The following is a 22,541-nucleotide window of genomic DNA, read 5'->3' on the forward strand; positions in this document are numbered from 1 at the left end:
TTCTGGTTGCCACAATTTTTGGAGGATATGACTGCACTGGAAAAGGTGCAGAGGAGATTCACCAGGACAATATCTGAGATTGAAAGACTCCGTTATGGGGAGAAAATGGATAGGCTGGATTGTTTTCCCTGGTAGGGGGGGAGCGCTGAGGAATGGGAGGTTATGGAATATCTGATTAAGGTATATAAAATTATGAGAGGCACAGATAGGGTAGGTTGTAAGAATCTTTTTCCCATAGCAGAGTGTCTAGGACCTGAGGGCACAAATTGCAGGTGAGGAGTAAGTGGTTTAGAGGAGATATGAGGAAATTATTTTTAAATCCAGAGAGTGCTGAAAATATGGAAGGCACTGTTTGAGAAAGTGGTAGAGGCACATACTCTCGCAACATTGAAGATGCACCTGGACCAGCATTTTAAATACCACAGCATAATAGATCATCGATCAAGTGCAGGTAACGATAACTCAGTGGTTAGCACAGCTGCCCCACAATGCCAAGGACCCGGGTTCGATTCCAGTTTGCACATTCTCCCTGTGCTCTGGTTTCCTAAAGACGTGTAGGTTAGGTGAATTGGCCATGCTAAATTACCCATAGTGTTCAGGGATGTGTAGGTTAGTTGTACTGATTAGGCAAAGTGCAGTGTAAAAGGGTAGGGAAATGGGTTTGGTTGGGATAATCTTCGGAGGGTCAGTGTGGACTTGTTGGGCCATACTGTAGGGATTCTATTCTATTCTATGATACTTAAATAGGCTTAATTAGTTTGGTGTTTGTTGGTCAGCATAGACATGGTGGGTTGAAGGGCCTGTTTCTATCCTGTGTGAGTCCAGGACATTATAAACCTGAAGAGTGTAATTTACCTTTGACCCTGAAACAAGTCGTGCGCCAAGGTTATCATAGTTGAGAACTGTTACTGAAGCTTTGTGCCCATTGAAGGTGACATTACTCTCGCCTGTCATTACATTGAAGATACGTATTGAGCCATCTTCATATCCAACTGCGAGGTGGTGTCCATCAGGAGCAGCACATAGGTAGGTTACTTCATGTTTATTGCCGCGAAGAATTAATACCTGCAAATACAAAACATTAAGACATTAAAACAAATATATCAATTCAATTATTCCTTGAAGAAACGTTTTGTAAATTCAAGCTAAAGAAATTTGAACAAAAACCCAAAATCAGTGTATAAATGTCAAGTTTCTAAGGAGAGATTTCTCCGTAAAAAGGGGCTTAATATTTCGGAAGGGCTGAAATTCACGACTGCAGATCAGGAACTGCCACTGGCAAACCCACCTGCAAAAGCAGGACAAAACTGTGCAGTCATAACCTTGACATCACATGTGCACAGACATGAGGAGTTGCCCTTTGAATGGTGTGCTATTCTACAATTTAATTAGGTAGGTTTCCAGCAAGGTGATTTTGAATGCCACAGTAAATGGGTGTTTATAAAGAGTTTAGATTTTTTGGCTAAAATTCAGGGCTTGACTTATACATGAGTTTTACGAAAAAGAATTTTTTTGGTCAAAAGTAAGGAGTTCACCTTTAGAAAAGATCGATCATTCCTTGATTATGTACAATATCCTTTCTCTCGTATTAAACAGTGTTTGTGACTAAAAGTTGATTGCTCAGTTTGATCATGTATATGCACTAAAACTTTACAGGATGTTAAACTAACCTTCTCTCCTTTTCGAATATCCCAAATGAAAACATGTTCACATGCAGCAACAGCCACATATCGGCCTCTCTCTCCTCGCAGCTGTACGAAACTAATATTCGCTTTCTGACTTGCAATGACTCCAAAAACTGCAGTGGCAACATAGCGTAGGTACTGCTTAGTCAAGCCCATGACAAAGGTTTCAGCTTTACACAAGCAGTTTAAAGATCTGCTGAAATAAAAATACCAAACATATCAATGAAACTCAATATTTTGGAATATTCTAGTTTTCCCAACTGACAGCAAAGGAAAATGGAGTAATTCTATCGATGGAAAATAAATATATTCAGGTGAACTAATGTAACTTTCAAAATCTGTCAAATGTTCAGATTTCTCTCAACCAATTAGTTTGTTCTGTAGCAATGGAGTTTTCCAGTCAAATGTCATCTCACATTTGTTAGCCCATGTTTGGATGTCTTATGCATTTGTTCATAAGAAAATATGTCAATTTCTCACAATGACAATGCAGGTAAGGCAGATTAAAAAACATTGATAAGTGAGACAACTATACTGCATCGAGGGAAGTTAGCAACAGTGTGATGATTGACCTCAAAGAACAGAATATCTGTCTGTTCATTTGGTATAACTCCAGCCACCAACATCTTCATACATTCTGAGGTCAGGGTTGCTCGTCTCACAGACCTTACCCTCAACAATCCTGAAAAGGCAGCACCTTATCCATATGACGACTCTTCAGTCTAGAGTAACTAATCCCATGTCAAATGGGAGTACAAATTGAGACATCCTTTATATAAAGTAGCAGAACAAGTAGATGCATGACATTTAGAATTTACTTCAGAGAAGTATGAAGCGATACTCACTCCACATAAAATAGGACTCGAGCATGCATTCACTCCCAGTTCCTTAATCCAAACATCTCCTACACACCAAACCACAACCTCTCTCTCACCCACACCCTAAACCACAACTTCTCTCCTCTAAGTTTCAAACAATACCTTCCCTGCACCATTCATTCCCCATCTCCCTTCCCGACCTGGTTCCATCCCTCCAGAAAGTCCATTCCCAATCCAACTCTCCCACCCCAGCACAATCCTCTTCCATTCGCACATAGTCCTTGCAATCTCTGCCACCCAACGGTTCTCCTTCTCCTCCATATTCCTCTCTCTCCATTCCCCCATTCCCGATCTCACTCCCTACCCTCCCTATTCCCCATTTTTCTCCCTCCATCTCTCCCTATTTGCCCACTCCCCTCTCTCGGCCCCCATTCCTTCCCTCTCTCTATTCCCCTAATCCCTCTCTCACTCCCTCTCTCTCGCACTTCCTCCCTCGCTATTCCCCTGTTCCCTCACATTCTCTCTCTCGCGCTATTCCCCCGTTCCCTCCCTCTCTCTATTCACCCGTTCCCTCTTTCACTCCCTCTCTATTTCCCCATTCGATCTGACTCTCCCTGTCTCTCTATACCCCCATTCCCGCTCTCACTCTCACCCGCATTCCCTCCCTCTGTCTGCCCCCATTGCCCCTCTCTGTCTCGATCCCCTCATTCCCCTCTCTTACTCTCTCTCGCTCTCTATTCCCCCATTCCCACTCTCTCCCTCTCTCTATTCCCCTAGCTGTCTCTATTCCCCCATTCCCTCTCGCCCTCTGATTACCTATTACCCTCTCCCTCTATTCCCCCATTCCCACCCGCTCTATTCCCCCATTCCCCCATCCCTCTCTCTATTCCCCTCTCTCCCTCCCTCTCCCCATTCCCCCAATCCCCTCACTCACTATTCACCTCTCTCACTCCCACCTCCCCATTCCCACTCTCACTCCCCCCTCCCCATTCCACCTCTCACTATCATCCTCCCCATTCCCCCTCTCACTCCCCCCTCATTCCCCCCTCACTCCCCCCTCCCTATTCCCCCACTCTCTCCCCCCATTCCCCCACTCTCTCCCCCATGCCCCCTCTCTCTCCCCCCATTAGCCTCTCTCTCTCTCCCCCTTCCCCTCTCTCTCCCTGCTTCCCCTCTCTCTCCCCCCTTCCCCTCTCTCTCCCTTTCCCCCTCTCTCTCTCCCCCTTCCCCGTCTCTCTCTCCCCCTTCCCCCTCTCTCTCTCCCCCTTCCCCCTCTCTCTCTCCCCCTTCCCCCTCTCTCTCCCCCTTCCCCCTCTCTCTCTCCCCCTTCCACCCTCTCTCCATCCCCATTCCCCCTCTCTCTTCCCCCCTCCCCATCTCCGTCCCCTCCCTCTCCTCCCCTCCCTCCCCCCTCCCTCCCCCCTCTCTCCCCCTCCCTCCCCCCTCTCTCTCTCCTCCTACCCCCTCTCTCTCTCCCCTCCCTCCCCTCTCTCTCCCCTCCCTCCCCTCTCTCTCCCTTCCCCCCTCTCGCTCCCCTCCCTCCCCCCCTCCCCACTCCCCCCTTCCCCCCCTCTCTCCCCTCCCTCCCCACTCCCCCCTTCCCCCCCTCTCTCCCCTCCCTCCCCCATCTCTCCCCCTTCTCCCCTCTCTCTCCCCTCCTTCCCCCTCTTTCTCTCCCCTCCCTCCCCCCCGCTCCCCTCCCTTCCCCCCTCTCTCCCCCCTCCCTCCCCCCTCTCTCCCCCATTCCCCCTCTCTCTTCCCATTCCCTCTCTCACTCCACCCCACTCCCTGTATCTCCATCTCCCCCTCTCCGTCTCTGTACCCCATTCCCTCTCCCTCCCCCCATTACCTCTCTCCCTCCCCCCATTCCCTCTCTCCCTCCCACATTCCCATTCCCCTTCTCTCTCCCCCCATTCCCTTTCCCCCTCTCCCCCCATTCCCATTCCCCTTCTCTCCCCCAATTCCCTATCCCTCTCCCCACCCAATACCTCTCTCTTCCCCCTTCCCTCTCTCCCTCCCCCATTGCCATTCCCTTTCTCCCTCCCCCATTCCCATTCCCTAGATCTCTCGCCCATTCCCTCTCTCTCTCTCCCCCATTTCCCTCTCTCTCTCCCATTCCTTCTCTCCCCCCAATCCCATTCCCTCTCTCCTTCCCCCATTCCCTCTCTCCCTACCCTCATTCCATCTCTCTCTCTCCCCCCATTCCCATTCCCCCTCTCCCTCCCCCCGTTCCGATTCCCTCTCTCTCTCCCCCATTCCCATTCCCTCGCTCACTCCCCACATTCTCTCCCTCTCTCCCCATTCCCATTCCCTCTCTCTCTCTCCCCATTCCCATTCCCTCTCTCTCCCCCATTCCTCACTCCCCGAATTCCCTCTCTCTCTCCCCATTCCCCTTCCCTCTCTCACTCCCCGAACTTCCTCTCTCTCCCCCATTCCCTCTCTCCCTCACACATTCCCATTCCCTCTCTCTCTCTCCCCCCATTCCCATTCATTCTCCTCCCATTCCCTCTCTCATTCCCTCTCTCCCTCCCCCATTCCATCTCTCTCTTCCCCCATTCCCATTCTCTCTCCCCCATTCCCATCCTCTCTCCTCTGCATTCCCATTCCCACTCCTCTCCCATTCCCATTCTCTCTCTTCCTCCCCCATTCCCTCTCTCCCTCCCCCCCATTCCCATTCCCTCTCTCTCTCCCATTCCCATTCTGCTCTCTCTCCCCCATTCCCATTCTCTCTCCCCCCATTCCCACTCTCCCCCCATTCCCATTCTCTCTACATACATTCCCATTCCCTCTCTCTCCCCATTCCCTCTCTCCCTCCCCCATTCATGCTCACTCTCACCCATAACCTCCCTCTCTCCCATTCCCTCTCTTTCCCTCCATTCCCTTCTCCCTCCCCCATTCCCTTTCCATCTCTCTCTCCCCCATTCCCTCTCTCTCCCCATTCCCTCTCTCTCTCTCCCCCATTCCCTCGCTCTTGCTCCCCCATTCCCTCTCTCTCTCCCCCATTCCCTCTCTCTCTCTCTCCCCCATTCCCCCTCTCTCTCCTCCCATTCCCTCTCTCTCTCTCTCTTTCCCATCCCCTCTCTCTCTCTCTCCCCCATTCCCTCTCTCTCTCTCTCCCCCATTCCATCCCTCTCTCTCCCCCATTCCCTCCCTCTCCCCCATTCCCTCCCTCTCTCTCCCCCATTCCCTCCCTCTCTCTTCCCCATTCCCTCCCTCTCTCTCCCCATTCCCTCCCTCTCTCTCCACCTTCCCTCGCTTTCTCGCCAATTCCCCCTCCCCCATTGCCTCTCTCCCTCCCCCATTCTCTCTCTCCCTCCCCCATTCTCTCTCTCCCTCCCCCATTCCCTCTCTCCCTCCCCCATTCTCTCTCTCCCTCCCCCATTCTCTCTCTCCCTCCCCCATTCTCTCTCACCCTCCCCATTCCCTCTCTCCCTCCCACATTCTCTCTCTCCCCATTCTCTCTCTCCCTCCCCCATTCCCTCTCTCTCCCTCCCCCATTCTCTCTCTCCCTCCCCATTCCCTCTCTCCCTCCCCCATTCTCTCTCACCCTCCCCATTCCCTCTCTCCCTCCCGCATTCTCTCTCTCTCTCCCCCATTCTCTCTCTCCCTCCCCCATTCCCTCCCTCTCTTTCCCCCTTGCCTCTCTCTCTCCCTTCCCTCTCTCTCTCCCCAATTCCCCCCTCCCCCGTTGCCTCTCTCTGCCCCCCCCCATTCCCTCTCTCCCTCCCCCATTCCATCTCTCCCTCCCCATTCTCTCTCTCTCCCACATTCCATCTCTCACTCCTCCATTCCATCTCTCACTCCCACATTCCCTCCCCCTCTCCCATTCCTTCCCTCTCTCCCCCATTCCCTCTCTCTCTCTCTCGCTCCCCCATTCCCTCTCTCGCTCCCCCATTCCCTCTCTCGCTCCCCCATTCCCTCTCTCGCTCCCCCATTCCCTCTCTCTCTCTCTCCCCCCATTACCTCTCTCCCCATTCCCTCTCTCTCTCCCCCATTCCCTCCCTCCCCATTCCCTCTCTCTCTCTCTCTCTCCCCCATTCCCTCTCTCTCTCTCTCCCGCATTCCCTCTCTCCCCATTCCCTGGCTCTTGCTCCCCCATTCGCTCACTCTCTCTCCCCCATTCCCTCTCTCTCTCACTCCTCCATTCCCTCTCTCCCCCATTCTCTCTCTCCCACATTCCATCTCTCACTCCCCCATTCCATCTCTCACTCCCACATTCCCTCCCGCTCCCATTCCTTCCCTCTCTCCCCCATTCCCTCTCTCTCTCTCTCCCTCCCCCATTCCCTCTCTCGCTCCCCCATTCCCTCTCTCGCTCCCCCATTCCCTCTCTCGCTCCCCATTCCCTCTCTCTCTCTCCCCATTCCCTCTCTCTCTCTCCCCCATTACCTCTCTCCCCATTCCCTCTCTCTCTCCCCTATTCCCTCCCTCCCCATTCCCTCTCTCTCTCTCCCCATTCCCTGGCTATTGCTCCCCCATTCACTCTCTCTCTCTCCCCCATTCCCTCTCTCTCACTCTCCTCCATTCCCTCTCCCCCATTCTCTCTCTCTACCCCATTCCGTCCCTCCCCATTCCCGCTCTCTCCCCATTCCCTCTCTCTCCCGCCCCATTCCCTCTCTCTCTCTCCCCCATTCTCTCTCTCCTCCCCCCATTCCCTCTCTCTCTCTCCATTCCCTCTCTCTTTCCCCCATTCCCTCTCTCTCTCTCTCTCCCCCATTCCCTCTCTCTCTCTCTCTCCCCCATTCCCTCTCTCTCCCACCCCATTCCCTCTCTCTCTCCCCATTCTCTCTCCTTCCCCCATTGCCTCTCTCTCCCCCATTCCCTCACTCCATTCCCTCTCTCTCTCTCTCCCCCATTCCCTCTCTCTCTCTCCCATTCCCTCTCTCTCCCCATTCCCTCTCTCTCTCTCTCTCACCAATTCCCTCCCTCTCACTCTCCCCCATTCCCCCTCTCTCTCTCTCCCCCATTCCCTCTCTCTCTCTCTCCCCCATTCCCTCTCTCCCCCATTCCTTCCCACACCATTCTCTCTCCCGCCCCATTCCCTCTCTCTCCCCATTCCCTCTCTCTCTCTCCCCAATTCCCTCCCTCTCACTCTCCCCCATTCCCTCTCTCTCTCTCTCCCCCATTCCCTCTCTCTCTCTCTCTCCCCCATTCCCTCTCTCCCCCATTCCTTCCCACACCATTCTCTCTCCCTCCCCATTCCTTCTCTCCCTCCCCATTCCCTCTCTCCCCCATTCCCTCTCTCTCTCCCCCATTCCCTCTCTCTCTCCCCCATTCCCTCTCTCTCTCTCTCCCCCATTCCCTCTCACTCTCTGCCATTCCCTCCCCATTCCCTCTCTCTCTCCCCCATTCTCTCTCTCCTGCCCCATTCCCTCTCTCCCGCCCCATTCCCTCTCTCCCGCCCCATTCCCTTTCTCTCCCCCTCCCTCTCTCCCACCCCCATTCTCTCTCTCCCTCCCCCATTCGCTCTCTCCCTCCCCCATTTGCTCTCTCCCTCCCCATTCCCTCTCTCCCTCCCCATTCCCTCTCTCCCTCCCCATTCCCTCTCTCCCTCCCCATTCCCTCTCTCCCTCCCCATTCCCTCCCTCTTTCTCCCCCTTCCCTCTCTCTCCCTTCCCTCTCTCTCTCCCCAATTCACCCCTCCCCCATTGCCTCTCTCCCCCCCATTCCCTCACTCCCTCCCCCATTCCCTCTCTCCCTCCCCCATTCCATCTCTCCCTCCCCCATTCTCTCTCACTCACCCATTCCCTCTCTCCCTCCGCCATTCCCTCCCGCTCTCCCATCCCTCTCTCTCCCCATTCCCTCTCTCTCTCTCTCCCTCCCCCATTCCCTCTCTCCCTCCCCCATTCCCACTCTCCCTCCCCCATTCCCTCTCTCCCTCCCCCATTCCCTCTCTCCCTCCCCCATTCCCTCTCTCCCTCCCCCATTCCCTCTCTCTCTCTCCCCCATTCCCTCTCTCTCTCTCCCTCCCCATTCCCTCTCTCTCTCTCCCCCATTCCCTCTCTCCCCATTCCCTCTCTCTCCCTCATTCCCTCTCTCTCTCCCCATTCCCTCTCTCTCCCCCATTCTCTCTCTCTCTCTCCCCCATTCCCTCCCTCTTGCTCCCCCATTCCCTCTCTCTCTCTCTCCCCCCCATTCCCTCTCTCTCTCTCCCCATTCCCTCTCTCTCTCCCCATTCCCTCTCTCTCTCTCCCCCATTCCCTCTCTCTCTCTCCCCCATTCCCTCTCTCTCTCTCCCCCATTCCCTCTCACTCTCTCCCCCATTCCTTCTCACTCCCTCATTCCCTCCCTCCCCATTCCCTCTCTCTCTCCCCCATTCTCTCTCCCCCTCCCTCTCTCTCCCCCATTCCCCCCTCCCCATTCCCTCTCTCCCACCCCCATTCTCTCTCTTCACCCATTCGCTCTCTCCCTCCCCCATTCGCTCTCTCCCTCCCCATTCCCTCCCTCTCTCCCATTCCCTCCCTCTCTCTCTCCCCCATTCCCTCCCTCTCTCTCCCCCATTCCCTCCCTCTCTCTCCCCCTTCCCTCTCTCTCTCTCCCCCTTCCCTCTCTCTCTCCCCAATTCACCCCTCCCCCATTGCCTCTCTCCCCCCCCATTCCCTCTCTCCCTCCCCCATTCCATCTCTCCCTCCCCCATTCTCTCTCACTCACCCATTCCCTCTCTCGCTCCCCCATTCCCTCTCTCGCTCCCCCATTCCCACTCTCCCTCCCCCATTCCCACTCTCCCTCCCCCATTCCCACTCTCTCTCACCCATTCCCTCTCTCCCTCCCCCATTCCCTCTCCCTCTCCCCCATTCCCTTTCTCCCTCTCCCCCATTCCCTCTCTCCCCATTCCCTCTCTCTCCCTCATTCCCTCTCTCTCTCCCCCCATTCCCTCTCTCTCCCCATTCCCTCTCTCTCTCTCTCCCCCATTCCCTCTCTCCCTCCCCCATTCCCTCGCTCTTGCTCCCCCATTCCCTCTCTCTCTCTCTCCCCCATTCCCTCTCTCTCTCTCTCCCCATTCGTTCTCTCTCTCTCCCCATTCCCTCTCTCTCTCTCCCCATTCCCTCTCTCTCTCTCCCCATTCCCTCTCTCTCTCCCACCCCATTCCCTCTCTCTCCCCCATTCCCTCTCTCCCTCCCCCATTCCCTCTCTCTCTCCCCCATTCCCTCGCTCTCTCCCCCATTCCCTCGCTCTTGCTCCCCCATTCCCTCTCTCTCTCTCCCCCCATTCCCTCTCTCTCTCTCTCCCCCATTCCCTCTCTCTCTCTCCCCATTCCCTCTCTCTCTCTCCCCCATTCCCTCTCTCTCTCTCCCACCCCATTCCCTCTCTCTCCCCCATTCCCTCTCTCTCTCTCTCTCTCACCCCCATTCTCTCTCTCTCCTTCCCCCATTGCCTCTCTCTCCCCCATTCCCTCTCTCTCCATTCCCTCTCTCTCTCTCCCCCATTCCCTCTCTCTCTCTCCCATTCCCTCTCTCTCTCCCCCATTCCCTCTCTCTCTCCCCCATTCCGTCTCTCTCTCCCCCATTCCCTCTCTCTCACTCTCCCCCATTCCCTCTCTCTCACTCTCCCCCATTCCCTCTCTCTCACTCTCCCCCATTCCCTCTCTCTCACTCTCCCCCATTCCCTCTCTCTCTCTCCCCCATTCCCTCTCTCTCACTCTCCCCCATTCCCTCTCTCTCTCCCCCATTCCCTCTCTCCCCCTCATTCCCTCTCTCTCTCCCCCCATTCCCTCTCTCTCCCCATTCCTTCTCTCTCTCACCCCATTCCCTCTCTCTCTCTCCCCATTCCCTCTCTCTCCCCATTCCCTCTCTCTCTCCCCCATTCCCTCTCTCCCTCCCCCATTCCCTCTCTCCCTCCCCCATTCCCTCGCTCTTGCTCCCCCATTCCCTCTCTCTCTCTCTCTCTCCCATTCCCTCTCTCTCTCTCTCTCCCCCATTCCCTCTCACTCCCCCATTCCCACCCTCCCCATTCCCTCTCTCTCTCCCCCATTCTCTCTCTCCCGCCCCATTCCCTCTCTCCCGCCCCATTCCCTCTCTCCCGCCCCATTCCCTTTCTCTCCCCCTCCCCCTCTCTCCCCCATTCCCCCCTCCCCATTCCCTCTCTCCCACCCCATTCTCTCTCTCCCTCCCCCATTCGCGCTCTCCCTCCCCCATTCGCTCTCTCCCTCCCCATTCCCTCTCTCCCTCCCCATTCCCTCCCTCCCTCCCATTCCCTCCCTCTCTCTCCCCCATTTCCTCCCTCTCTCTCCCCCTTCCCCCCCTCTCTCTCTCTCTCCCTTCCCTCTCTCTCTCTCTCCCCCTTCCCTCTCTCTCTCTCCCTTCCCTCTCTCTCTCCCCAATTCACCCCTCCCCGATTGCCCCTCTCCCCCACCATTCCCTCTCTCCCTCCCCCATTCCATCTCTCCCTCCCCCATTCTCTCTCACTCACCCATTCCCTCTCTCCATCCGCCATTCCCTCCCGCTCTCCCATCCCTCTCTCTCCCCATTCCCTCTCTCTCTCTCGCTCCCCCATTCCCTCTCTCCCTCCCCCATTCCCACTCACTCTCACCCATTCACTCTCTCCCTCCCCCATTCCCTCCCTCCCCATTCCCTCTCTCTCTCCCCCATTCTCTCTCTCCCGCCCCATTCCCTTTCTCTCCCCCTCCCTCTCTCTCCCTCATTCCCCCCTCCCCATTCCCTCTCTCCCACCCCCATTCTCTCTCCCTCCCCCATTTCCTCTCTCCCTCCCCAATCCCTCTCTCCCTCCCCAATCCCTCTCTCCCTCCCCATTCCCTCCCTCTCTCTCTCTCACCAATTCCCTCCCTCTCTCTCCCCCTTCCCTCCCTCTCTCCCCCTTCCCTCCCTCTCTCCCCCTTCCCTCCCTCTCTCTCCCCCTTCCCTCTCTCTCTCTCCCTTCCCTCTCTCTCTCTCCCTTCCCTCTCTCTCTCCCCAATTCACCCCTCCCCATTGCCCCTCTCACCCACCATTCCCTCTCTCCCTGCCCCATTCCCTCTCTCCCTCCCCCATTCTCTCTCACTCACCCATTCCCTCTCTCCCTCCGCCATTCCCTCCCGCTCTCCCATCCCTCTCTCTCCCCATTCCCTCTCTCTCTCTCGCTCCCCCATTCCCTCTCTCCCTCCCCATTCCCACTCTCTCACCCATTCCCTCTCTCCCTCCCCCATTCACTCTCTCCCTCCCCTATTCCCTCTCTCCCTCCCCCATTCCCTCTCTCTCTCGCCCCCATTCCCTCTCTCCCTCCCCATTCCCTCTCTCTCTCCCCCATTCCCTCTCTCCCCATTCCCTCTCTCCCCATTCCCTCTCTCCCTCATTCCCTCTCTCTCTCCCCCATTCCCTCTCTCTCACCCCCATTCCCTCTCTCTCTCTGCCCCATTCCCTCTCTCCCCCTCTGCCCCATTCCCTCTCTCCCCATTCCCTCTCTCCCCCATTCCCTCTCTCTCTCCCCCATTCCCCCTCTCTCTCCCCCATTCCCTCTCTCTCTCTCTCCCTCCCCCATTCCCTCTCTCCCTCCCCATTCCCTCTCTCCCTCCCCATTCCCTCCCTCTCTCTCCCCCATTCCCTCCCTCTTTCTCCCCCTTCCCTCTCTCTCCCTTCCCTCTCTCTCTCCCCAATTCACCCCTCCCCCATTGCCTCTCTCCCCCCCATTCCCTCACTCCCTCCCCCATTCCCTCTCTCCCTCCCCCATTCCATCTCTCCCTCCCCCATTCTCTCTCACTCACCCATTCCCTCTCTCCCTCCGCCATTCCCTCCCGCTCTCCCATCCCTCTCTCTCCCCATTCCCTCTCTCTCTCTCTCCCTCCCCCATTCCCTCTCTCCCTCCCCCATTCCCACTCTCCCTCCCCCATTCCCTCTCTCCCTCCCCCATTCCCTCTCTCCCTCCCACATTCCCTCTCTCTCTCTCCCCCATTCCCTCTCTCCCCATTCCCTCTCTCTCTCCCCCACATTCCCTCACTCTCTCCCCCATTCTCTCTCTCTCTCCCCCATTCCCTCGCTCTTGCTCCCCCATTCCCTCTCTCTCTGTCTCCCCCATTCCCTCTCTCTCTCTCCCCATTCGTTCTCTCTCTCTCTCCCCCATTCCCTCTCTCTCTCCCCCATTCCCTCTCTCTCTCTCTCTCCCCCATTCCCTCTCTCCCCCATTCCCTTTCACTCCCGCATTCCCTCCCTCCCCATTCCCTCTCTCTCTCCCCCATTCTCTCTCTCCCGCCCCATTCCCTTTCTCTCCTCCCTCCCTCTCTCTCCCCCATTCCCCCCTCCCCATTCCCTCTCTCCCACCCCCATTCTCTCTCTCCCCCCATTCGCTCTCTCCCTCCCCCATTCGCTCTCTCCCTCCCCATTCCCTCCCTCTCTCCCATTCCCTCCCTCTCTCTCCCCCATTCCCTCCCTCTCTCTACCCCTTCCCTCTCTCTCTCCCCCTTCCCTCTCTCTCTCCCCAATTCACCCCTCCCCCATTGCCTCTCTACCCCCCCATTCCCTCTCTCCCTCCCCCATTCCATCTCTCCCTCCCCCATTCTCTCTCACTCACCCATTCCCTCTCTCGCTCCCCCATTCCCTCTCTCTCTCTCCCATTCCCTCTCTCTCTCCCCCATTCCCTCTCTCTCTCCCCCATTCCCTCTCTCTCTCCCCATTCCCTCTCTCTCTCCCCCATTCCGTCTCTCTCACTCTCCCCCATTCCCTCTCTCTCACTCTCCCCCATTCCCTCTCTCTCACTCTCCCCCATTCCCTCTCTCTCTCTCCCCCATTCCCTCTCTCCCCCTCATTCCCTCTCTCTCTCCCCCCATTCCCTCTCTCTCCCCATTCCCTCTCTCTCTCCCCCATTCCCTCTTCCCTCCCCCATTCCCTCTCTCCCTCCCCCATTCCCTCGCTCTTGCTCCCCCATTCCCTCTCTCTCTCTCTCTCCCCCCCCCATTCCCTCTCTCTCTCTCTCACTCCCCCATTCCCTCCCTCCCCATTCCCTCTCTCTCTCCCTCATTCTCTCTCTCCCGCCCCATTCCCTCTCTCCCGCCCCATTCCCTTTCTCTCCCCCTCCCCCTCCCTCCCCCATTTCCTCTCTCCCTCCCCATTCCCTCTCTCCCTCCCCCTCTCCCCATTCCCTCCCTCTCTCTCCCCCATTCCATCCCTCTCTCTCCCCCTTCCCTCCCTCTCTCTCCCCCTTCCCTCCCTCTCTCTCCCCCTTCCCTCTCTCTCTCTCCCTTCCCTCTCTCTCTCTCCCTTCCCTCTCTCTCCCCAATTCACCCCTCCCCATTGCCCCTCTCCCCCACCATTCCCTCTCTCCCTGCCCCATTCCCTCTCTCCCTCCCCCATTCTCTCTCACTCACCCATTCCCTCTCTCCCTCCGCCATTCCCTCCCGCTCTCCCATCCCTCTCTCTCCCCATTCCCTCTCTCTCTCTCGCTCCCCCATTCCCTCTCTCCCTCCCCATTCCCACTCTCTCTCACCCATTCCCTCTCTCCCTCCCCCATTCACTCTCTCCCTCCCCATTCCCTCTCTCCCTCCCCCATTCCCTCTCTCTCTCGCCCCCATTCCCTCTCTCCCTCCCCATTCCCTCTCTCTCTCTCCCCCATTCCCTCTCTCCCCATTCCCTCTCTCCCTCATTCCCTCTCTCTCTCCCCCATTCCCTCTCTCTCCCCCATTCCCTCTCTCTCTCTCTCCCTCCCCCATTCCCTCTCTCCCTCCCCCATTCCCTCTCTCCCTCCCCATTCTCTCTCTCTCCCCCATTCCCTCGCTCTTGCTCCCCCATTCCCTCTCTCTCTCTCCCCCATTCCCTCTCTCTCTCTCTCTCCCCATTCCCTCTCTCTCTCTCCCCATTCCCTCTCTCTCTCCCCCATTCCCCCTCTCTCTCCCCCATTCCCCCTCTCTCTCCCCATTCCCTCTCTCTCTCCCCCATTCCCTCTCTCTCTCTCGCTCTCCCCCCATTCCTTCTCTCTCTCTCCCCCATTCCCTCGCTCTTGCTCCCCCATTCCCTCTCTCTCTCTCCCCATTCCCTCTCTCTCTCTCTCCCCATTCGTTCTCTCTCTCCCCCATTCCCTCTCTCTCTCTCCCCATTCCCTCTCTCTCTCCCCCATTCCCTCTCTCTCTCTCCCACCCCATTCCCTCTCTCTCTCTCCCACCCCATTCCCTCTCTCTCCCCCATTCCCTCTCTCTCTCACCCCCATTCTCTCTCTCTCCTTCCCCCATTGCCTCTCTCTCCCCCATTCCCTCTCTCTCCATTCCCTCTCTCTCTCTCTCCCCCATTCCCTCTCTCTCTCCCCCATTCCCTCTCTCTCCATTCCCGCTCTCTCTCTCTCCCCCATTCCCTCTCTCTCTCTCCCATTCCCTCTCTCTCTCCCCCATTCCCTCTCTCTCTCCCCCATTCTCTCTCTCACTCTCCCCCATTCCCTCTCTCTCACTCTCCCCCATTCCCTCTCTCTCTCTCCCCCATTCCCTCTCTCCCTCTCATTCCCTCTCTCTCTCCCCCCATTCCCTCTCTCTCCCCATTCCCTCTCTCTCCCCATTCCCTCTCTCTCTCTCCCCCATTCCCTCTTCCCTCCCCCATTCCCTCTCTCTTGCTCCCCCATTCCCTCGCTCTTGCTCCCCCATTCCCTCTCTCTCTCTCTCTCCCCCATTCCCTCTCTCTCTCTCTCTCTCCCCCATTCCCTCTCACTCCCCCATTCCCTCCCTCCCCATTCCCTCTCTCTCTCCCCCATTCTCTCTCTCCCCCATTCTCTCTCTCCCGCCCCATTCCCTCTCTCCCGCCCCATTCCCTTTCTCTCCCCCTCCCCCTCTCTCCCCCATTCCCCCCTCCCCATTCCCTCTCTCCCACCCCATTCTCTCTCTCCCTCCCCCATTCCCTCTCTCCCTCCCCATTCCCTTTCTCCCTCCCCATTCCCTCTCTCCCTCCCCATTCCCTCCCTCTCTCTCCCCCATTTCCTCCCTCTCTCTCCCCCTTCCCTCTCTCTCTCTCTCTCCCTTCCCTCTCTCTCTCTCTCTCCCTTCCCTCTCTCTCTCTCTCTCTCTCTCTCTCTCCCTTCCCTCTCTCTCTCCCCAATTCACCCCTCCCCGATTCCCTCTCTCCCGCCCCATTCCCTTTCTCTCCCCCTCCCCCTCTCTCCCCCATTCCCCCCTCCCCATTCCCCCTCTCCCCCACCATTCCCTCTCTCCCTGCCCCATTCCCTCTCTCCCTCCCCCATTCCATCTCTCCCTCCCCCATTCTCTCTCACTCACCCATTCCCTCTCTCCATCCGCCATTCCCTCCCGCTCTCCCATCCCTCTCTCTCCCCATTCCCTCTCTCTCTCTCGCTCCCCCATTCCCTCTCTCCCTCCCCATTCCCTCTCTCCCTCCCCCTCTCCCCATTCCCTCCCTCTCTCTCCCCCATTCCCTCCCTCTCTCTCCCCCTTCCCTCCCTCTCTCTCCCGCTTCCCTCCCTCTCTCTCCCCCTTCCCACTCTCTCTCTCCCTTCCCTCTCTCTCTCCCCAATTCACCCCTCCCCATTGCCCCTCTCCCCCACCATTCCCTCTCTCCCTGCCCCATTCCCTCTCTCCCTCCCCCATTCTCTCTCACTCACCCATTCCCTCTCTCCCTCCGCCATTCCCTCCCGCTCTCCCATCCCTCTCTCTCCCCATTCCCTCTCTCTCTCTCGCTCCCCCATTCCCTCTCTCCCTCCCCATTCCCACTCTCTCTCACCCATTCCCTCTCTCCCTCCCCCATTCACTCTCTCCCTCCCCCATTCACTCTCTCCCTCCCCCATTCCCTCTCTCTCTCGCCCCCATTCCCTCTCTCCCTCCCCATTCCCTCTCTCTCTCTCCCCCATTCCCTCTCTCCCCATTCCCTCTCTCCCTCATTCCCTCTCTCTCTCCCCCATTCCCTCTCTCTCTCTCCCTCCCCCATTCCCTCTCTCCCTCCCCCATTCCCTCTCTCCCCAATCTCTCTCTCTCTCCATTCCCTCGCTCTTGCTCCCCCATTCCCTCTCTCTCTCCCCAATTCCCTCTCTCTCTCTCCCCATTCCCTCTCTCTCTCTCCCCATTCCCTCTCTCTCTCTCCCCATTCCCCCTCTCTCTCCCCATTCCCTCTCTCTCCCCCATTCCCTCTCTCTCTCCCCCATTCCCTCTCTCTCTCCCCCATTCCCTCTCTCTCTCTCTCGCTCTCCCACCATTCCTTCTCTCTCTCTCCCCCCAATTACTTCTCTCTCTCTCTCCCCCTCCATTCCTTCTCTCTCTCTCCCCCACCATTCCTTCTCTCTATCTCTCCCCCATTCCCTCTCTCCCCCATTCCCCCTCTCTCTCCCCATTCCCTCTCTCTCTCCCCCATTCCCTCTCTCTCTCCCCCATTCCCTCTCTCCCCATTCACTCTCTCCCCATTCACTCTCTTTCTCCCACATTCCCTCTCTCCCCATTCCCTCTCTCTCTCTCCCCCATTCCCTCTCTCCCCATTTCCTCGCACTTGCTCCCCCATTCCCTCTCTCCCCATTCCCTCTCTCTCTCCCCCCATTCCCTCTCTCTCTCTCCCCCATTCCCACTCTCTCTCTCCCCCATTCCCTCCCTCCCCATTCCCTCTCTCTCTCCCCCATTCTCTCTCTCCCGCCCCATTCCCTCTCACCCACCCCATTCCCTTTCTCTCCCCCTCCCTCTCTCTCCCCCATTCCCCCCTCCCCATTCCCTCTCTCCCACCCCCATTCTCTCTCTCCCTCCCCCATTCGCTCTCTCCCTCCCCATTCCCTCCCTCTCTCCCATTCCCTCCCTCTCTCTCCCCCATTCCCTCTCTCTCCCCCTTCCCTCTGTCTCTCTCCCTTCCCTCTCTCTCCCCAATTCACCCCTCCCCCATTGCCTCTCTCCCTCCCATTCCCTCTCTCCCTCCCCCATTCCCTCTCTCCCTCCCCCATTCTCTCTCACTCACCCATTCCCTCTTTCCCTCCGCCATTCCCTCCCGCTCTCCCATCCCTCTCTCTCCCCATTCCCTCTCTCTCTCGCTCCCCCATTCCCTCTCTCCCTCCCCCATTCCCACTCTCTCTCACCCATTCCCTCTCCCTCCCCCATTCCCTCTCTCCCTCCCCCATTCCCTCTCTCCCTCCCCCATTCCCTCTCTCCCTCCCCCATTCCCTCTCTCTCTCTCCCCCATTCCCTCTCTCCCTCCCCATTCCCTCTCTCTCTCTCCCCCATTCCCTCTCTCTCCCTCCATTCCCTCTCTCCCTCCCCATTACCTCTCTCCCTCCCCATTCCCTCCCTCCCTCCCCCATTCCCTCCCTCTCCCATTCCCTCTCTCTCTATCCCCCCATTCCCTCTCTCCCTCCACCCATTCCCTCTCTCTCCCTCCCCCATTCCCTCTTTCTCCCACCCCATTCCTTCTCTCCCACCCCATTCCCTCTCTCTCTCTCCCGCATTCCCTCTCTCTCTCCCACATTCCCTCTCTCTCTCCCGCATTCCCTCTCTCTCTCTCTCTCCCCCATTCCCTCTCTCCCTCGCGCATTCCCTCTCTCTCACCCCCATTCCCTCTCTCTCACCCCCATTCCCTCTCTCTCACCCCCATTCCCTCTCTCTCTCACCCCCATTCCCTCTCTCTCCCTCCCCCATTCCCTCTTTCTCCCTCCCCCATTCCCTCTCTCTCCCTCCCCCATTCCCTCTCTCCCTCCCACCATTCCCTCTCTCCCTCCCCCCATTCCCTCTCTCCCTCCCACCATTCCCTCTCTCCCTCTCCCCCATTCCCTCTCTCCCTCTCCCCCATTCCCTCTCTCCCTCTCCCCCATTCCCACTACCTCTCCCCCATTCCCTCTCTCTCCCCATTCCCTCCTTCCCTCCCCCATTCCCTCCCTCCCTCCCCCATTCCCTCTCTCCCTCCCCCATTCCCTCTCTCCCTCCCCCATTCCCTCTCTCCCTCCCCCATTCCCTCTCTCTCTCCCCCCCATTCCCTCTTTCTCCCCTCATTCCCTCTCTCTCCCCCGCTTCCCTCTCTCTCCCCCCCATTCCCTCTCTCTCTCCCCCATTCCTTCTCTCTCCCTCCCCCATTCCTTCTCTCTCCCTCCCCCATTCCCTCTCTCCCTCCCCCATTCCCTCTCTCTCCCTCCGCATTCCCTCTCTCTCCCTCCCCCATTCCCTCTCTCCCTCCCCCATTCCCTCTCTCTCTATCCCCCCATTCCCTCTCTCCCTCCCCCATTCCCTCTCTCTCTATCCCCCCATTCCCTCTCTCCCTCCCCCATTCCCTCTCTCTCACTCCCCCATTCCCTCTCTCTGCCTCCCCCATTCCCTCTCTCTGCCTCCCCCATTCCCTCTCTCTCCCCCCATTCCCTCTCTCTCTCTCTCTCTCCCCCATTCCCTCTCTCTCTCTCCCATTCCCTCTCTCTCTCTCTCCCCCATTCCCTCTCTCTCTCTCTCCCCCATTCCCTCTCTCTCTCTCCCACCCCATTCCCTCTCTCTCCCCCATTCCCTCTCTCTCTCTCTCTCACCCCCATTCTCTCTCTCTCCTTCCCCCATTCCCTCTCTCTCTCTCTCTCCCCCATTCCCTCTCTCTCTCCCATTCCCTCTCTCTCTCCCCCATTCCGTCTCTCTCTCCCCCATTCCGTCTCTCTCACTCTCCCCCATTCCCTCTCTCTCACTCTCCCCCATTCCCTCTCTCTCACTCTCCCCCAATCCCTCTCTCTCACTCTCCCCCATTCCCTCTCTCTCTCTCCCCCATTCCCTCTCTCCCCCTCATTCCCTCTCTCTCCCCCCATTCCCTCTCTCTCCCCATTCCCTCTCTCTCTCCCCCCCATTCCCTCTCTCCCTCCCCCATTCCCTCGCTCTTGCTCCCCCATTCCCTCTCTCTCTCTCTCTCTCCCCCATTCCCTCTCTCTCTCTCTCACTCCCCCATTCCCTCCCTCCCCATTCCCTCTCTCTCCCTCCCCCATTCCCTCTCTCTCCCTCCCCCATTCCCTCTCTCCCTCCCCATTCCCTCTCTCCCTCTCCCCCATTCCCTCTCCCCCTCTCCCCCATTCCCTCTCCCTCTCCCCCATTCCCACTACCTCTCCCCCATTCCCTCTCTCTCCCCATTCCCTCCCTCCCTCCCCCATTCCCTCCCTCCCTCCCCCATTCCCTCTCTCCCTCCCCCATTCCCTCTCTCCCTCCCCCATTCCCTCTCTCTCCCCCCCATTCCCTCTATCTCCCCTCATTCCCTCTCTCTCCCCCGCTTCCCTCTCTCTCCCCCCCATTCCCTCTCTCTCTCCCCCATTCCTTCTCTCTCCCTCCCCCATTCCCTCTCTCTCCCTCCCCCATTCCCTCTCTCTCCCTCCCCCATTCCCTCTCTCTCCCTCCCCCATTCCCTCTCTCTCCCTCCCCCATTCCCTCTCTCTCCCTCCCCCATTCCCTCTCTCCCTCCCCGATTCCCTCTCTCTCCCTCCGCATTCCCTCTCTCTCCCTCCCCCATTCCCTCTCTCTCTATCCCCCCATTCCCTCTCTCACTCCCCCATTCCCTCTCTCTCACTCCCTCATTCCCTCTCTCTCACTCCCCCATTCCCTCTCTCTGCCTCCCCCATTCCCTCTCTCTCCCCCCCATTCCCTCTCTCTCCCCCCCATTCTCTCTCTCTCTCTCTCTCTCTCTCTCTCTCCCATTCCCTCTCTCTCTCTCCCCCATTCCCTCTCTCTCTCTCCCACCCCATTCCCTCTCTCTCCCCCATTCCCTCTCTCTCTCTCTCACCCCCATTCTCTCTCTCTCCTTCCCCCATTGCCTCTCTCTCCCCCATTCCCTCTCTCTCCATTCCCTCTCTCTCTCTCCCCCATTCCCTCTCTCTCTCCCATTCCCCCTCTCTCTCCCCCATTCCCTCTCTCTCTCCCCCATTCCCTCTCTCTCTCCCCCATTCCCTCTCTCTCTCTCCCCCATTCCCTCTCTCTCACTCTCCCCCATTCCCTCTCTCTCACTCTCCCCCATTCCCTCTCTCTCACTCTCCCCCATTCCCTCTCTCCCCCTCATTCCCTCTCTCTCTCCCCCCATTCCCTCTCTCTCCCCATTCCCTCTCTCTGTCTCTCTCCCCCATTCCCTCTCTCCCTCCCCCATTCCCTCTCTTCCTCCCCCATTCCCTCGCTCTTGCTCCCCCATTCCGTCTCTCCCTCTCTCTCCCCCATTCCCTCTCACTCCCCCATTCCCTCCCTCCCCATTCCCTCTCTCTCCCTCCCCCATTCTCTCTCTCCCGCCCCATTCCCTCTCTCCCGCCCCATTCCCTCTCTCCCGCCCCATTCCCTTTCTCTCCCCCTCCCCCTCTCTCCCCCATTCCCCCCTCCCCATTCCCTCTCTCCCACCCCATTCTCTCTCTCCCTCCCCATTCCCTCTCTCCCTCCCCCATTCCCTCTCTCCCTCCCCCATTCCCTCTCTCCCTCCCCCATTCCCTCTCTCTCCCTCCCCCATTCCCTCTCTATCCCTCCCCCATTCCCTCTCTATCCCTCCCCCATTCCCTCTCTCCCTCCCCATTCCCTCTCTCCCTCCCCCATTCCCTCTTTCCCTCACCCCATTCCCTCTCTCCCTCCCCCCATTCCCTCTCTCCCTCCCCCATTCCCTCTCTCCCTCTCCCCCATTCCCTCTCTCCCTCTCCCCCATTCCCTCTCCCTCTCCCCCATTCCCACTACCTCTCCCCCATTCCCTCCCTCCCTCCCCCATTCCCTCCCTCCCTCCCCCATTCCCTCTCTCCCTCCCCCATTCCCTCTCTCCCTCCCCCATTCCCTCTCTCTCTCCCCCCCATTCCCTCTTTCTCCCCTCATTCCCTCTCTCTCCCCCGCTTCCCTCTCTCTCCCCCGCTTCCCTCTCTCTCCCCCCCATTCCCTCTCTCTCTCCCCCATTCCTTCTCTCTCCCTCCCCCATTCCCTCTCTCTCCCTCCCCCATTCCCTCTCTCTCCCTCCCCCATTCCCTCTCTCTCCCTCCCCCATTCCCTCTCTCCCTCCCCCATTCCCTCTCTCTCTATCCCCCCATTCCCTCTCTTCCTCCCCCATTCCCTTTCTCTCACTCCCCCTTTCCCTCTCTCTGCCTCCCCCATTCCCTCTCTCTCCCCCCCATTCCCTCTCTCTCTCTCTCTCTCCCCCATTCCCTCTCTCTCCCATTCCCTCTCTCTCTCCCCCCCATTCCCTCTCTCTCCCCCCATTCCCTCTCTCTCTCTCTCTCTCCCCCCCATTCCCTCTCTCTCCCCCCCATTCCCTCTCTCTCTCTCTCTCTCTCTCTCCCCCATTCCCTCTCTCTCTCCCCCATTCCCTCTCTCTCTCTCTCACCCCTATTCTCTCTCTCTCCTTCCCCCATTCCCTCTCTCTCCATTCCCTCTCTCTCTCTCTCCCCCATTCCCTCTCTCTCTCTCCCCCATTCCCTCTCTCTCTCTCTCTCACCCCCATTCTCTCTCTCTCCTTCCCCCATTGCCTCTCTCCCCCATTCCCTCTCTCTCCATTCCCTCTCTCTCTCTCCCCCATTCCCTCTCTCTCTCCCCCATTCCCTCTCTCTCTCCCCCATTCCCTCTCTCTCTCTCCCCCAATTCCGTCTCTCTCTCCCCCATTCCGTCTCTCTCACTCTCCCCCATTCCCTCTCTCTCACTCTCCCCCATTCCCTCTCTCTCACTCTCCCCCATTCCTTCTCTCTCTCTCCCCCATTCCCTCTCTCCCCCTCATTCCCTCTCTCTCTCTCCCCATTCCCTCTCTCTCCCCATTCCCTCTCTCTCTCTCTCTCCCCCATTCCCTCTCTCCCTCCCCCATTCCCTCGCTCTTGCTCCCCCATTCCCTCTCTCTCTCTCTCTCCCCCATTCCCTCTCTCTCTCTCTCTCTCTCCCCCATTCCCTCTCACTCCCCCATTCCCTCCCTCCCCATTCCCTCTCTCTCTCCCCCATTCTCTCTCTCCCGCCCCATTCCCTCTCTCCCGCCCCATTCCCTCTCTCCCGCCCCATTCCCTTTCTCTCCCCCTCCCCCTCTCTCCCCCATTCCCCCCTCCCCATTCCCTCTCTCCCACCCCATTCTCTCTCTCCCTCCCCCATTCGCTCTCTCCCTCCCCCATTCGCTCTCTCCCTCCCCCATTCCCTCCCTCCCTCCCATTCCCTCTCTCCCCCATTTCCTCCCTCTCTCTCCCCCTTCCCTCTCTCTCTCTCTCTCCCTTCCCT

The 22,541-nt window shown here is 58.3% G+C and overlaps 1 protein-coding gene across 2 annotated transcripts in view; it reads right to left on the bottom strand.

The window, feature by feature from the left end:
* Positions 1-22,541, bottom strand: part of wdr3 (WD repeat domain 3) — a 107,940-nt gene that overhangs the window by 61,041 nt on the left and 24,358 nt on the right. Inside the window, exons 2-3 of one of the 2 annotated variants that reach the window (XM_087992780.1) lie at positions 1,671-1,881; positions 856-1,065 (exon numbers count right to left, since the gene is read on the bottom strand). In XM_087992780.1, the coding sequence (XP_087848906.1) occupies positions 856-1,065; positions 1,671-1,841 (381 nt within the window). In that variant the 5' untranslated portion in view covers positions 1,842-1,881. The remainder of the gene's footprint in view (positions 1-855; positions 1,066-1,670; positions 1,882-22,541) is intronic. The other variant, XM_087992781.1, reaches the window with a different exon arrangement.

Source organism: Chiloscyllium plagiosum, unplaced genomic scaffold, assembly GCF_037043375.1.
Source record: "Chiloscyllium plagiosum isolate Xiang-an unplaced genomic scaffold, Cpla_swu_hap1 HiC_scaffold_12, whole genome shotgun sequence".
Taxonomy (NCBI): domain Eukaryota; kingdom Metazoa; phylum Chordata; class Chondrichthyes; order Orectolobiformes; family Hemiscylliidae; genus Chiloscyllium; species Chiloscyllium plagiosum.